At 36.1% G+C, this 17,283-nt stretch overlaps 1 protein-coding gene across 5 annotated transcripts in view; it reads right to left on the reverse strand.

Annotated features, from left to right (window-relative positions):
- Positions 1 to 2,826: 2,826 nt before the first annotated feature.
- ap3b1a (adaptor related protein complex 3 subunit beta 1a) overlaps positions 2,827 to 17,283 on the reverse strand; it is a 96,857-nt gene continuing 82,400 nt past the window's right edge. For 3 of the 5 annotated variants that reach the window (XM_079834312.1, XM_079834311.1, XM_079834309.1), the window contains exon 27: positions 2,832 to 3,507. In XM_079834312.1, the coding sequence (XP_079690438.1) occupies positions 3,351 to 3,507 (157 nt within the window). In that variant the 3' untranslated portion in view covers positions 2,832 to 3,350. Of the gene's footprint in view, positions 3,508 to 17,283 lie in introns of all 5 variants that reach the window. The other 2 variants (XM_079834310.1, XM_079834308.1) reach the window with 1 other exon arrangement.

Genomic DNA, 17,283 nt, shown 5'->3' on the forward strand with positions numbered 1-17,283 from the left:
CTAAACCTGGGGAAAATAAATGCAGAACATGTTCACATAGGACACTATTAACATGACTATGTGCATGGAACCATTCAGAAAAATGTGGGCACAAATGAGTTAATGTGCAAGTTATGGACTGGCAGATGAGGAGACAGGTGTTTAAAACACACACGCCTGGTTCGCTATCTTTGTCGGGACTTTCCAAAGGTGTAATGGTTTTTATACTGTACAAACTGTACCTCACACTAACCCTACCCCTAAACCTACCCATCACACACATTTATAAGCTTGTTTCCTTATGGGGACCTCAATTTAGGTCCCCACGGTGACAAGAGTTCCCATGAGTCTGTGTGCATTCAGGTTGAAGTCCCCACCGGGATAGAAAAACGCAGACAAGCACACACAAGCACGCACACACACGCACGCACGCACGCACAAACACACGCACGCACAAACTACTAGCTGGTTATTAAGATTAAAGCTTACGATTCCATTTTAGACATTAGTCACACTGCTCAATTTGCACATTTGTCTCAGAAAATGTCACCATGGCCTTCAGAGTCTGTCAGAAGTGCCATCCTGGACTGATGCCCAATCTGGAAATCAGTTTTCCACAGTGGTATAAATATTAGGAATTGGACTGGATGCTTCTTAGTTGAATTGAAGCAACACTAAAATGAAACCCATATTTAGCTATTTATTTAAAACTTAGTATAACTCTTAATATAACTTAAGTCAAAATAAATGAATGACTATATAGGCCTTAGAATGTCTTGCATTAGGAAAAAAAACTAGTCTTTTTATATATAAAATAATTAATTAATTAATTCATTATTATTAATTAATAAACTAAGTTTGGAATAAATACAGTAAAAACTAGGGGTGTGACGAGATCTGTATCATGCTTGAAGAAAAATGTGGTCTCTATTTGCACTTTGAATATTGAGTACTTATGGATTATGGTATTTATGGTTACTGTTTGCACTTAATATCTATAATACATTTGTGGGAAGGAGTTCAGTTAGGATGTCAAAAGAAGCTCATGTGCAGTTCTAAGGTCAGAAGAAACAGTCATACAGGACAGAAGCCAGTCAGTTGGGTTTTTGGGAAAACCTTTACAGTGCTTGTTGTCTTTTACTGCATATGATAATTAATACTCAGAAAGTAGAACTGAAATGACATTCATTACAAGATGATGAGTTAAAACACTTCAAAATCTCGTCTCGTTCTCGTGAACCCAATCTCGTGTCTCGTCTCGTGAGATAAGGGTCTCGTCACATCCCTAGTAAAAACTGTAATATTGTGAAATATTAAAATTTGAAGCAACTGTTTTCTATTTTATTATATTTTAAAATGTGATTTATTCCCGTTATGATATCATACCTCCAGTCTTCAGTGTCACATGATCCTTCAGAAAGTCTAATTCTATCAGTAAACGTGCTGCTCAATTGTTATCAATTATAACTGGTGCTCAAATATAATCGCTCTTATTTTTATCAATGTTGAAAACTTAAAAGTCCCCCTGTGGTCAATCATTTTATCCCTTAAAACTCATATTTGATCACCAAAACGACATTTAAATGTTTTTTTTCCTTGAAAAAAAAATGTATTCATGACATAAAATAGCTTGAATGTAACTACACCCTTGCCTCATTTAGTATACGCGATTCTATAAATATGCAAATGAGCCCCGCCTCCATTCACTCGCACCAGCTCAGAGACCCACTCGTTGACGGGATTGGTTACAAAACGTCAGAAACCCCAGCGATTTCAAACCGCGTTTTTGAGTCTGTCTTTGGTTCACTGCAGTTTTAAGGAGAATATACTCAGCAATGTTGTTGACTTATGAATTTGCACATGGTTTGTCTGAAATAGACATATAATACACCATTAAACATATTAACACCATTAAAAGCTGTGGTGATTTAGTGATTTTCACAACGGGGACTTTTAATATTTTCGTGGAAACTGTGATGCATTCTTTAATGAATAGAAAGTTACAACGAACATCATTCATTTGAAATAGAAAACTTTTGTAACATTATAAAAGTCTTTCCTGTCACGTTCGATTACTTTAATGCATCCTTTGCTGAATAAATGCTTTATTACTTACAATACTTACACCAACCAACCTTGAATGCTAGTGTATCACGGTTTCCACAAACAGCAGCACCAAATCAGTTTATTAAAATGATTTCTGAAGGATCATGTGACACTGAAGTAGTGTGTGGCGTAAGTGTTTCTGGAGCCATCATAACATGTTTAGTATTACCGCTTTTTTTTTTAGACATCTCTTACCTTTTGTTCTTCTCAACTTCCTCACCTACAACATGTTTGTTATCTTGTAGAAAAAGAGCACAGTTCCCATTGGCAGAGACGGATCCAGCTCGCAAACTCCTTGAATGTTGTACTTTGTTGTCTCCAGGACGGCCTGCAATCGATACAACGTTAACTAAATCCTAACAAGGTATTTGAGAAGTATCTACACTCTCAAAGAACTACAATACATACCTGTTTCCCTGCATTTCATGCTAAACACTGCAAGAAAATACAGCACATAACACTACGGTTTGGCTCATCCAATCAGAGGAAGGGACAGTTCTTTCTGACAGCATCTCATTCGTAAATAAAGCCTTGAGATGATTACATTCAAGCGGTTGTAAGAAGCATTCACTCATAAGCGTTCCTTTCTTAACAAATGCATTTTAGAGAGATACTGTTAAGAAAGACTAGATCCTTCCTCATCCGCTTTTGCAACTTCATGTCTTGAATGCGCCGAGTCCATATGGCACAAAACAAGACAAATCACAGTATAATATGAAACAAATTAACCAAACGCACAAGAACTTCATAGTTTCCATATATTTCTTTAATCACTGTAATTATGAGTAAATGTAACTCGTCTGAGAGCCTGTCAGACATCGTTTTAAGAAAGGCACTTCACATGTCTGAACATTTTGCATGTTTTGATCACACTAAACGCAGACAGAAAAATGGTACAAACTGCTGACATCATGGTATCTGGGAGTTTTTAAGCGAAATGAAATCTTGCCAATAAAAACAAAAACTGCCCAAATTGTCAGTATTGAGCTTGAAAAGAATTTCTGAATACAGATGAGATGCGCCCTTAATGAAAGCAGAGACTAATGCAAGCGATATTTGGGGCATTAAGTCGCTGAGAATGTGGACAGATATGAAGTCTTTCTGTTTTGTGCTACACACACACACACTCAAAAACCTGACAGGATCTCTTCTCAAGACAATACAAACCATTCCAAGTGTCATTATAACCCAAAGTGAGCTATATTTGAATTATGGCACTTGCGAGTGTGAAAGGGTGATTGTGAGCACTGGATAGTGGGCTCTTTCTAGGGGGTGATGTTCGCCAGGGCCGTTTTAAACTGTCGCAGTAGCATAGAGGCGATCACGGTTTTCTCTGTGTTAACGGTGATCAGAGCATCAGGATCCTTCAGGGCGACTGACACCAGGACCAGAGAACCAGAGCTAACCGTCTTACCAGCAAACCTGTAAACACACACACAAAAATGCCAGACATTTAAATAACATTGGATTTTCATAATTAACACAGAATGGACACAATATATTTCAACAAATACTTGCAATGTTATCGTGCACGATTCATCAGTTTAAATTTTTTTTTTTTTTTAAATCATCTTTCAACTACATGTAATAACTTTCTCTGTATCGGAAATGACTGTTCTGTAGACTTAACCAATGAACATAAAATTACTTACACATGATAAGAACTGTGAATGAGATTTTTATCAAATAAATTAGAGGAATAAATGGAAAAAGATGCCAGCCATAGTCAAATCATTTGCAGTGTTTGCTGAGGATTTAATGACTAATGATCTCAAAAGAAGGTGATGATCATAGCCGAACAACAGTTGTAATATATAAGATTTATCAAATATTCTTGCTACTGTATTGATGCATTTACATTTTTTAATAAATGTAAAAGACGGACGGACGGACGTTTAAATAATATATACTAATAAAATATTATGGTCTTTTTTTATCAATTGTGTAAAGGTAAAATGCTGTTTCATATGTATAATATAATATAATTCATATAATACAATATAAAATATAATATAATATATCATATAACAATATATCATAATTAGGGCTGTCAAAAGATTAATCACATTCAAAATAAAAGTTTGTGTTTACATAATATATGTGTGTGTACTCTGTTAATTATTATTTATATATAAATACACACACAAGCATATATATATATATATATATATATATATATATATATATATATATATATATATATATATATATATATATATATATATATTTTTTTTTTTTATATATAAAACATTTATATTTATATATATTATAGATTATATAAATGTATATACAGTATATAGATGCAAATATTTCTTAAATATATACATGAATGTGTGTGTATTTATATATAAATAATAATTAACAGAGTACACACACATATATTAAACACAAACTTTTATTTTGGATGCGATTAATCGCGATTAATCTTTTGACAGCCCTAATCATAATACGTTTATAGATGATTAAAAATAGAACAAAGTAAGATGTTTTAATAATATATACTAGTAAATATATATATATATATATATATATATATATATATATATATATATATATATATATATATATATATATATATATATATATATATATATATATATATATATATATATATATATATATATATATATATATATATATATATATATATATATATATAATGGTCTTGTTTTTTGTCAATTGTGTAAAGGTAAATGCTATTCCATATGTATATGATATAATTTATAATATTATATAATGCAATATAATATAATATAACATAGTATAAAATATTTCATATAACCTAATATATCATAATATGGTTATAGATTATTACAAATATAACAAAGTAAGATGTTTAAATAATATATACTAATAAAAAAATAAATAGTTTTTTTATCAATTGTGTAAAGGTAAAATGCTGTTCCATATGTATAATATAATATAATTAATATCATATAAAATATCATATATCATATAACATAATATATCATAATACATTTATAGATTATTAAAAATATAACAAATTAAGATGTTTAAATAATATATACTAATAAAATATTATGGTATTTTTTATCAATTGTGTAAAGGTAAAATGATGTTCTATATGTATAATATAATTAATATAATATAAAATATCACATAATATATCATATAACATATCATAATACGTTTATAGATTATTAAAAATATAACAAAGTAAGATGTTTAAATAATATATACTAATAAAAAAAAATATATATATTATGGTCTTGTTTTTTGTCAATTGTGTAAAGGTAAATACTGTTCCATATGCATATAATATAATTTATAATATAATATAATGCAATATAATATAATATATAATATAATTTATCATATAACATAATATATCATAATATAATATAATATAATATAATATAATATAACATAATATAAAATAAAATATAACATATCATATAACCTAATCATAATATGATTATTATGTACGAATAATCTTTGTATTATGAACAAAGTAAGATGTTTAAATAATATATACTAATAAAAAACTTTTTTTTGTCAATTGTGTAAAGGTAAAATGCTGTTCCATGTGTCAGTAATATAATATAACAAAATAATATAATATAATTTATATAATATATCATAATATAATATAATAGATATGGTTTATAGATGATTAAAAATATGATGAAGTAAGATGTTTTCCAAAACGAATCTTAGGTTTAGAAACAGTTAATAGCAGTGAATAGTGTTAATATATACATGTATATATATAAATATATAGTGTTAATATATACATTTAATCAAGCACATACATTTGCACCATACCCATATGTGAGCATAAGAGAGAACGTACGTACGTGTGTGTGTGTGTGTGTGTGTGTGTGTGTGTGTGTGTGTGTGTGTGTGTGTGTGTGTGTGTGAGTGTGTGTGTGTGGGTGGTGAACAGCCATGGCAGTCTATTATTTGGTCTGATTAAGAAGCTATTAGGGGCCAAGGGACACACTCCTGTCAATCACAGACTCAAACCCAGTAGCCTCTCACAGACAGGGAGCAAAAAGTGGGGGTGTGCACTAAATAGAGTGCGGAAGACAAGAACAACTTCAGTAGTGATGGACTAAAGCATATTTAGCCATGTTGTGACTTTAATAAAAGCTCTAATGTGTGATATACATACTGCAGAATTAAAGGCCATTCACACCAGTTCCAAAACGATTAGGCAAATTGAATTATGCTGGATGATTTTTGTTGGTGATGAATTTAGCTCTGTCATTTAACACTTGGAGCGAAGTATACTTAAATATTGCTAATTGAGTAAGTATGCTTTACTTGTACAGTACATTGACATATAGTCATTTAAAGAGACTATTTGTAGAACACAAGCAATCCAAACTTTCTTTGGAATAATACCAGTATACCTGCCTATATGCACAATAAAACACAACCCTGAGTGCCTCTTTGCTTAAATAAACCGCTAACCGATAGGAAGCATGTTAAGGATATTTTTTCTTAAGTTTAATTTTTCTCTGCTAGTGGTCAATGATATATGCAGTAGAAGTAGATTGCTTAATGCAAATCAGGTATGGACAGAACGTGCAATAAATCAATGTGTGATGCGCAGTGATACAGCCGTCTGAACAGGTGTATTTTTGCACTACTGCAACACTTTTTGACCAAACATCCAGAAAAAGCCATTATCAATTTTAAAAAGCAAAATATAATCAACTTCTAAAATGTAAATGGACATGTTTTCAAGGTCCTATAAATGGCAAGTTAAAAAAAGAGCTATAGTAGTAATAATGTACTAATGAACTGTTCCATAGCGCTGTGGGAGAATTCTTGGTGTCCAGTAACCGTGGTAACGTCACAGACTGGAAACACTAGTGAACGTAGCGCACACGGCTCCACTGACAGTGGGGACGCGACCCTGTCCGACCTCTACGCCCTTGTACCTCCTTCCTGTCTGTCTATCCTTCTCTCTCTCGCTAAGGGGGACCCACGTGCCTGATACACTGCCATCTGCCTCCCATTTACACACCCTATTATACAACAATGAACCGTTTAGCACACACCCACACACACTGAAGCACACATGCCCCCTGTCCCACCATGAGGCCCCTCTTTGACTCCCAAACTCGCTGTCTCACACTCACACACACACAATGGCCACCATTTAGCCATGACAGCATGAGACACAAGGGCCATCAGAGCAAACTGCTAACCAACTGGAGAGGGCATCACATCTGACAATCAGCACGCAGAGACAGACAGACAGAGAGAGAGAGAGACAGAATGACAGACAGACAGACAGAACGATAGACAGACAGACAGTAAAACAGAGAGATAGACAGACAGACCGACCGATAGACAGACAGAAAAACAGAGAGATAGACAGACAGACCGACCGATAGATAGACAGACAGACAGAACAATATAGACCGACAGACAGACATAACGATAGATAGACTGACAGACAGAAAGACAGAGAGATAGACAGACAGACAGACAAAAAAACAGAGACAGAACGATAGATAGACTGACAGACAGAGACAGACAGAAAGATAGAGATAGACAGACAGACAGAATGATAGATAGATAGACAGACAGACAAAATGATAGATAGCCCGACAGACAGACTGAAAGACAGAGACAGAGCGATAGATAGACCGTCAGACAGACAGAAAGACAGACAGAACGATAGATATACAGACATACAGAACGATAGACAGACAGACAGAAAGAAAGATGGAGAGATAGACAGACAGACAAAATGATAGATAGACAGACAGACAGAATGATGTATAGACCGACAGACAGACTGAAAGACAGAACGATAGATAGACCGACAGAACGATAGATAGACCGTCAGACAGACAGACAGACAGACAGACAGAATGATAGATAGACAGACAGACAGATAGATAGACCGACAGACAGACAGAGAACAATAGATACACAGAGAGAACGACAGATAAATAGATAGATAGACAGATAGATAGATAGACAGACAGAAAAACAGAGATAGATAGACAGACCGACAGATAGACAGACAGACAGAATGACAGACAGAAATAGAGATAGATAGACAGACAGAACGATAGACAGATAGATAGATGATAGAACGATAGATAGATAGATAGAACGATAGAACGATAGATAGATAGAACGATAGAACGATAGAACGATCGATAGATAGATAGATAGATAGATAGATAGATAGATAGATAGATAGATAGATAGATAGATAGATAGATAGATAGATAGATAGATAGATAGATAGATAGATAGATAGATAGATAGATAGATAGATAGATAGATAGATAGATAGATAGATAGATAGATAGACAGACCGACAGAACAACAGACAGATAGATAGACAGATAGATATACAGACAGAAAAACAGAAAGATAGACAGACAGACCAATAGATAGACAGATAGACAGACAGACAGAACGATAGATAGACCGACAGACAGACAGACAGAACGATAGACAGACATAACGATAGATAGACTGACAGACAGAAAAACAGAGAGACAGAACGATAGATAGACCGACAGACATACAGATAGAGAGATAGACAGACAGACAGAACGATAGATACACCGTCAGACATACCGAAAGATAGACCGTCAGACAGACCGAAAGACAGAGACTGACAGACAGAAAGACAGACAGAGACAGACCGAACGACAGACAGATAGACAGAAAGACAGATAGATAGACAGACAGACAGACAGACAGACAGAAAAACAGAGATAGACAGACAGACCGATAGATAGACAGACAGAATGACAGACAGACAGACAGGCAGACAGATAGATAGACAGACCGACAGAACAACAGACAGATAGATATACAGACAAAATAACAGACAGACAGACAGAACGACAGATAGATATACAGACAGAATGACAGACACACAGAAAAACAGAAAGATAGACAGACAGAACGATAGATAGACCAACAGACAGACAGACAGAACGATAGACAGACATGACGATAGATAGACTGACAGACAGAAAAACAGAGAGACAGAACGATAGATAGACTGACAGACATACAGATAGAGATAGAGAGATAGACAGACAGACAGACTGAAAGACAGAGACAGACAGACAGAACGATAGATAGATCGTCAGACAGACCGAAAGAGAGAGATAGACAGACAGACAGACAGACTGAAAGACACAGACAGACAGACAGAATGAAAGACAGAGACTGACAGACAGAAAGAAAGACAAACAGAGACAGACAGAACAACAGATAGATAGATAGATAGATAGATAGATAGATAGATAGATAGATAGATAGATAGATAGATAGATAGATAGATAGATAGATAGATAGATAGATAGATAGATAGATAGATAGATAGATAGATAGATAGATAGATAGATAGATAGATAGATAGATAGATAGATAGATAGATAGATAGATAGATAGACAGACAGAATGACATACAGACAGACAGAGAGAACAACAGATGGAGACAGAAAGATAGATAAACAGACAGATAGAATGATAGAACGATGGATGGATGGATAGATGGATGGATGGAATGACAGACAGATTTTCAGACAGACAGTTCTAGTACTTTGTATCTCTGTGCTGTCAGTGTGCTGGTGACACTTCGATCTCTCAGTCCCTGCGGCACAACTAATGGAGTCAGTTTATAAAAGTCTTATTTACACACGCACTTAACACGGCCCTGAGGCACAGAGAGTGTGTGTGTGTGTGTGTGTGAGAGTGACAACCCAAAGCCACTTGATTCACATGATTTCAGTGGCTTCTAAACTTACATACACAAATATTGACAAACAGAGAGGCACAGAATAATTACAGCTGCAGGGTCCTGATACTGGACAGTCATTCTGTTTAACTCTCCCTTATCTAGCTGTCTCTCATTCTCACATAAAATAAACATTCACATACCCACAGCAGCTCTACCCAGTGTGTGTGTGTGTGTGTGTGTGTGTGTGTGTGTGTGTGTGTGTGTGTGTGTGTGTGTGTGTTGTATACGATGTGGTTCAGGCACTAAATGGGTCATTGGTATTCTGGTCTGTCTCCACTGGGCCTCTGAACTGGATTAATTGAGGCTGTGGGAAGAAAAGCAAAGTAGAAGCCCAGCGCTGGCCAGCCGGACCGCTATCGATCCCCACACACACGCTAACACTTGCTCCTAATCAGAGAGAGAGACTAAATGACTGTCGCCTCTTTATTCAACCTTAAAGACTAGACTGGTAAGATTCCTGTTCACACAAAACAGTTATCATTCACTTTCACAGATGGACCTAAACAGTGAAAGAAACATTGCTCAGCCAATTTATTAAAATATAATTTACTGATAAAGGGTCAGATTAACAAAAGTGTTGATATACATGGGTAAACCACACATTTACACATCATTTCACCCTAAAATAAAATAAAATGGAAAATGTGTTTTTTTTTTTTTTTTAATTGTTAAATTACGTTAATTACAATTAAGCACATTTAGTCAATCATCCTTCCCATAATGAAAAATACATAAATACATTTCCATATTCTTTACTGCAAAAAATAGTGACATATTTACATTTTAAAGTATTTATATACCATAGTAATATTTGCTGCATTGCCTTTATTTAAAAAGTAAAACAAAAAAAATTCAATAATTGCAATGTTTTGCTATTATGCTAAATTAAATGTATATGTATATGTATATATATATATATATATATATATATATATATATATATATATATATATATATATATATATATATATGTATGTGTGTTTTATATGTGTATACAGGGAGTGCAGAATTATTAGGCACGTTGATTTTCTGATCATATTTTTTTTCCAGGCACATTTGACCAATTCCAAACCACAGTAATCCTAATAACTACTATTGATTTAGTATTTAATAATGTATAAGTGATATATAATTGTTCATGAAGGCTGGAAATGAAAATCACCTTATATTCAGGTGTGCAGAATTATTAGGCATGTTTTCTTTTACAGATAAATTGAGCCAAAAAAGAGATTTAACTCAGACTGAAAAGTCAAAAAGTATTAAATGCCCATGAGAAGGATGCAATACTAATGCAATACTAGACATTGCAGTTAAGGCATGACCATTGGACAGTGAAATGCTCGTTGGGTCAGCAGGATCTGACAAAAACAGGTGGTGAAGAAAAGACACCTGTTAACTGCAAAAGAATTAAGAATTAAGGTGAAGAATTGAGGGTGAAACCATCATGAACCCTTTAGTCTCCAGCGCCACCATTTTCCAGAGCTGCAACCTACCTGGAGTCTCCAGAAGTGCAAGGTGTCAGGATCTCAGAGACTTCAGTTAGGTAAAGAATCCTAAAAAATTACCCCCACTAAATAAGAATCACAAGCTGAAGTGTTGTAAAAATTTAAAAAAGAGGTCAAAATTTCCTGTAGTTTTTCACCAGGTTTGCACTGCAGGAGGGATTTTGGCCCACTCCTCCACACAGATCTTCTCTAGATCAGTCAGGTTTCTGGCCTGTCGCTGAGAAACACGGAGTTTGAGCTCCCTCCAAAGATTCTCTATTGGGTTTAGTTCTGGAGACTGGCAAGGCCACGCCAGAACCTTGATATGCTTCTTACAGAGCCACTCCTTGGTTATCCTGGCTGTGTGCTTCGGGTCATTGTCATGTTGGAAGACCCAGCCTCGACCCATCTTCAATGCTCTAACTGAGAGAAGGAGGTTGTTCCCCAAAATCTCGCAATACATGGCCCCGGTCATCCTCTCCTTAATACAGTGCAGTCGCCCTGTCCCATGTGCAGAAAAACACCCCCAAAGCATGATGCTACCACCCCCATGCTTCACAGTAGGGATGGTGTTCTTGGGATGGTACTCATCATTCTTCTTCCTCCAAACATGTTTAGTGGAATTATGACCAAAAAGTTCTATTTTGGTCTCATCTGACCACATGACTTTCTCCCATGACTCCTCTGGATCATCCAAATGGTCATTGGCAAACTTAAGACGGGCCTGGACATGTGCTGGTTTAAGCAGGGGAACCTTCCGTGCCATGCATGATTTCAAACCATGACGTCTTAGTGTATTACCAACAGTAACCTTGGAAACGGTGGTCCCAGCTCTTTTCAGGTCATTGACCAGCTCCTCCCGTGTAGTTCTGGGCTGATTTCAGTCCGAGGGAGATTGACAGTCATGTTTAGCTTCTTCCATTTTCTAATGATTGCTCCAACAGTGGACCTTTTTTCACCAAGCTGCTTGGCAATTTCCCCATAGCCCTTTCCAGCCTTGTGGAGGTGTACAATTTTGTCTCTAGTGTCTTTGGACAGCTCTTTGGTCTTGGCCATGTTAGTAGTTGGATTCTTACTGATTGTATAGGGTGGACAGGTGTCTTTATGCAGCTAACGACCTCAAACAGGTGCATCTAATTTAGGATAATACATGGAGTGGAGGTGGACATTTTAAAGGCAGACTAACAGGTCTTTAAGGGTCAGAATTCTAGCTGATAGACAGGTGTTCAAATACTTATTTGCAGCTGAATCATACAAATAAATAGTTAAAAAATCATACATTGTGATTTCTGGATTGTTTTTTTAGATTATGTCTCTCACAGTGGACATGGCAAGGCAAGGCAAGTTTATTTGTATAGCACATTTCATACACAGTGGCAATTCAAAGTGCTTTACACAGAAATGAAGTTAAAATAGTTATAAGTGAATAAAATAAAAATATATATAGTATAATAGTTATAATAGGAATTAAAAGGAAATTAAAAGGAAATAAAAATAAAGATGAAATCCCCTATCTGGTTTTTGTAGACATTTAAAAAACATGCACCTACGATGACAATTTCAGACCCCTCCATGATTTCTAAGTGGGAGAACTTGCAAAATAGCAGAGTGTTCAAATACTTATTTTCCTCACTGTATGTATATATATATATATATGTGTGTGTGTATGTGTGTGCATGTGCATATATATTATTTATATATATATATGTGTGTGTGTGTGTGTGTGTGTGTGTGTGTGTGTGTGTGTGTGTGTGTGTGTGTGTGTGTGTGTGTGTATGTGTGTGTGTGTGTGCGTGGGCATGTTTTCGTGAAATATCAGGACACAAATGTGTATAATGACATGGGTATGACACAGGTATTACAAAAAGAGGGTGAAATATGAGGACGTTCCCCATGTCCTCACTTTTCAAAATGCTTATAAATCATACAGTACAAGTTTTTTTTCACAGAAAGTGAACTGCACAGTCTCCTGTGAGGGCTAGGTTTAGGGACAGGGGCAGTGTAAGGGGATAGAAAATATGGTTTGTACGGTATAAAAACCATTACGCCTATGGAATGTCCTCACATTTCACAAAAACAAACATGTGTGCGTGCGTGCGTGTGTGTTTGTGTGCGTGTGTGTGTGTTATATATATATATAAATACACATGTGATAAAAATATTTTAGAAAAACGATTATGCATTACTGTATTCTGAGAATTTTCAGGGGAAAAGTGTAATTATCCTGCACATGTCAATATAAAAAAACCTAATGGGCTTTAAATGGGCTTTATATTCTTTATATGCAAAACATTATTTTTTTTATTTTGGGGTGACATGTTGTCCTGAGATTCGAAAGCTACTTTGTTCTATAGGATTGTCACTGGCCATCACTGACCCATATTGATTGACCACTATCACTACCTCAAATCTCCTATGCACGTCTGCAAAGGGCCGCATTTAGAATTAAAACATTTCCTTATACAAAAACTAGACATGTTCTTAAAGACTGAAAGCAAATGTTGTGCACCGGACGCACCATATGGTAAAGCCTTATTCTGGTATCTCGTTCCTCTATGTCCTCAAGTCTGCAGAGAGGGTTTTAGTCATCAATTGCCAAATGTCCGTGCCAAGTATGTTTGTGTGCGAGCATGTGTGTCTGTTTTAAGAGTCCTCTGCACTAATAGAGGTTAATGTGAGTGACCAGATGACCAGCTGTCCCTCTCCAAAATGAAGGACAAGCTTCTCTCCTCTTCTCTGAAACACATTCCACTCACACAGCTGCTAACTAACACACAGAGGATAAAAGTGCACATAGACTAAAGAGCACGCATGAAATATGACGTAAACGGACATGAAACACTGTAGAGCAGAGGACAAGGAGACCGATATCACAAGACTCTCCAAACGCTAATTGCGATGACTTAGGGAAGACAGAAGTGAAAGGATCCAAAGACAAACCCTTGATGGATCCCAATCCACATTCTAAAGGAGGACAGATGCTATTGCTCACGTATACAGAGGACTTTGTCAAAAAATATGCTTCACTTTGTTCTAAAAAAGCTAATCTGTAGGGTGAAGTCAGGGTGATTGGGACACTTTTTTTCCAAGTCATCTCAATGGCAAGTGTCCCAATAAACCTGAATTCAGCCTATATAAAGGCCTGGTTACAGCTAATGCTAAAACCCCCAGAAATAGAATCTGCAAAATGACTGTTTTGTACAATAAATCAATTAACTAGTTGATTTAGACAATCCACTGACTGGGGTCACATTAGACTTTGAGAACGAGACATTTCTATGGACGCTGCAACAGTTATGACATGAAGTCACACTCTGAGGCGTCTTTTGCAAACATTCAACATACAAAATGCAAAAACATATAATCTACTCCACTTTAAAGTTTGCGTTCTTTTAATTCCGCTAAGATGTTCTATTGGTCACATGTCTTCATGTGATATGAATTCGCAGGTCAGAGTTCACCAAACTTGCCCTTTGGAATGAAGCAAAATCTGCGGCTGAATCCAAAATCGCCCCCTATACCCTCAAACAGGACATTATTTGAGGGGACACCCATTTGTAGTGGTGTCCGAAACCATAGTGGACGTTATCAAGTCCACTCAATTCTATCCCACAATGCACCACAATAACGAGTGTACAGCCAATTCAAATGCTGTCCGAATTCGCTCACTCGTTTTCAGTCACTCCTTCAAGTGAACTGTATTAGTGGACTAACATAGGGAATAGTGATTGAGGGGGCGATTCCGGATTCAGCCCGAAACTTCTTTGCACGAGCTTGCATATCGGGTCTCCTGCATTCGTATGCGTTTGAATGCAAGTCAATGGAAGGAAAAGTGTAGTGTAACCGCCTCAACACTAAACACACACACACAAAAAAGCATCTTATATGGTGATACACCCACTGATATGGCTGCTTGTTATTGCTTTGGCTTGCTTAAAAGCAAAAGTGAGAATAGCTGTGATTCATTCGGTCTCTGTTTAGTAACAGAGAGGACAGAGTGTTTTCTTTCTGTAATCTAGAGAAGGACAGGAACAGAGTTCTGTTTTTCAAGCTCATTTAGAAGCTGCCCCCCTGGATTGGATTCCCTGCATTCTCCTGCTGCGGCTGTAGACAGAAGCAGTGCTGCCCCCTGCTGCCAAACAGAAGAAGTGCAATCCACAAAAGAACTGGGCCAATTAGCTCACCAGCAGGTACAATTAACCACACAAAGTGCAAACCTTTGCGCGTACAAGTACGTAGAAGGCCTCTACAAGAAAAGTATACTATTAAAAAGTTGTCAAAGCTGGAAATAAAAGAGACCTTATATTTCTCTTTACCTGTTAAAAGTGTATGAACAAGTATGAAATTAACATGTAAACTGCATTGCAACAATGTTTAAAGGGATAGTTCACCCAAAAAGGAAAATTAGACCATGATTTACTCACCCTCAAGCCATCCTAAGTGTATATGACATTCTTCTTTCAGACGAATAAAACCGGAGTTATATTAAAAATGTCCTGGCTCTTCCAAGCTTTATAATGGCAGTGACTGTTGGGTCATTTTTGAAGTCTATAAAAGTGCATCTATCCATCATATAACTGCGCCACACAGCTCTGGGGAGTTAATAAAGGCCTTCTGAAGCAAAGTGGTGCGTTTGTGCAAGAAAAATATCCATATTTAAGGATTTATAGAATAAAATAATTAACTTCCGGTGGTCAGTGGTACGCAAGTCGACTTTACGGTGAAAGAGCAACCCCTGACACGATGTATAGGAGCATTGAAAGCTTTGACGCCTCTCGTGGATAGTGCTGGGCAACAAACTCAAGCCCCTCTTCTCTTATATCGAAATCCTCCGCCATTTCTCTTTAAAAATTCTCAATTCATGACCGGTGTTTTGTTTCGCGTCAAGGGTTACACTTTCACTTATGTACCGCTGACCGCCAGAAGCTAGCTATTTTAGTCTATAAAGTTTTAAATATGGATATTTTTCTTACACAAACGCATCACTTTGCTTCAGAAGGCCTTTATTAACCCCCCGGAGGCGTGTGGAGCAGTTATATGATGGTATATATGCACTTTTATGGACTTCAAAAATGACCCAACAGTCACTGCCATTATAAAGCTTGGAAGAGCCAGGACATTTTTAATATAACTCCGGTTTTATTCGTCTGAAAGAAGAATGTCATATACACCTAGGAAGACTTGAGGGTGAGTAAATTATGGGCTAATTTTCATTTTTGGGTGAACTAACCCTTTAACCCCAAACAAAAACAGAGCTATTATTAAACTTTGCAGCTTAATGAAAATCTCAGGCATATGTTTGTTAGTGTAAGTGTCTAAAGGTTTGTAGAGGAAGGATAAAGGAGTTTTTTTCAGTATGTCTGTTAAGAAACCATCGTGTGATTGATGACATGCTCTCATTTGCCCGATTGCGTATTCTAAATGAAATATAGGCCTTTTCCACAGACCTGCAGGCATTGATTTCCACTCAGCCTGTGTGCTGCGTGTCCTTGTGAGGAAGATTTTAATGCTTCTCAAGGTGCTTTCATATTTGCTCATATTTTCTAATTAAATTACCCTACATCAGACCGACCCAAAGTCCAGACCAAACGTCGCTTTGTTTGTGTGCATATATGAGACAGAGACAAATAAGTTTGTCCGTGTGTCAGCAAGATGGTTGCGTGTGTGTGTGTGTGTGTGTTTGTGCGCGTATGAAAGTTTTGGCTGCTACAGTCCTTTCCAAAGTCAGAAAGACGTCCTATGGTAATTACTTGTGAATCTCTAACTGTTTGGGAGATACAAGCATCGCTATGCTATCGCTTAGAAACACTGCAAACTGCATTTTAAGAGAAAAAAAACATAATTGACTTTATACATAAACCACTTTTCCTTTTTTATGACCTTCCCAAAAGTAGGTTTTGTCAGTTTTATGCAACTTCTAGAGACATTTTTAAAGCAGAAATGTCCCCTAAGTACAGCTAG

Source organism: Gobio gobio (assembly GCF_949357685.1).
Source record: "Gobio gobio genome assembly, chromosome: 14".
NCBI classification, from domain to species: domain Eukaryota; kingdom Metazoa; phylum Chordata; class Actinopteri; order Cypriniformes; family Gobionidae; genus Gobio; species Gobio gobio.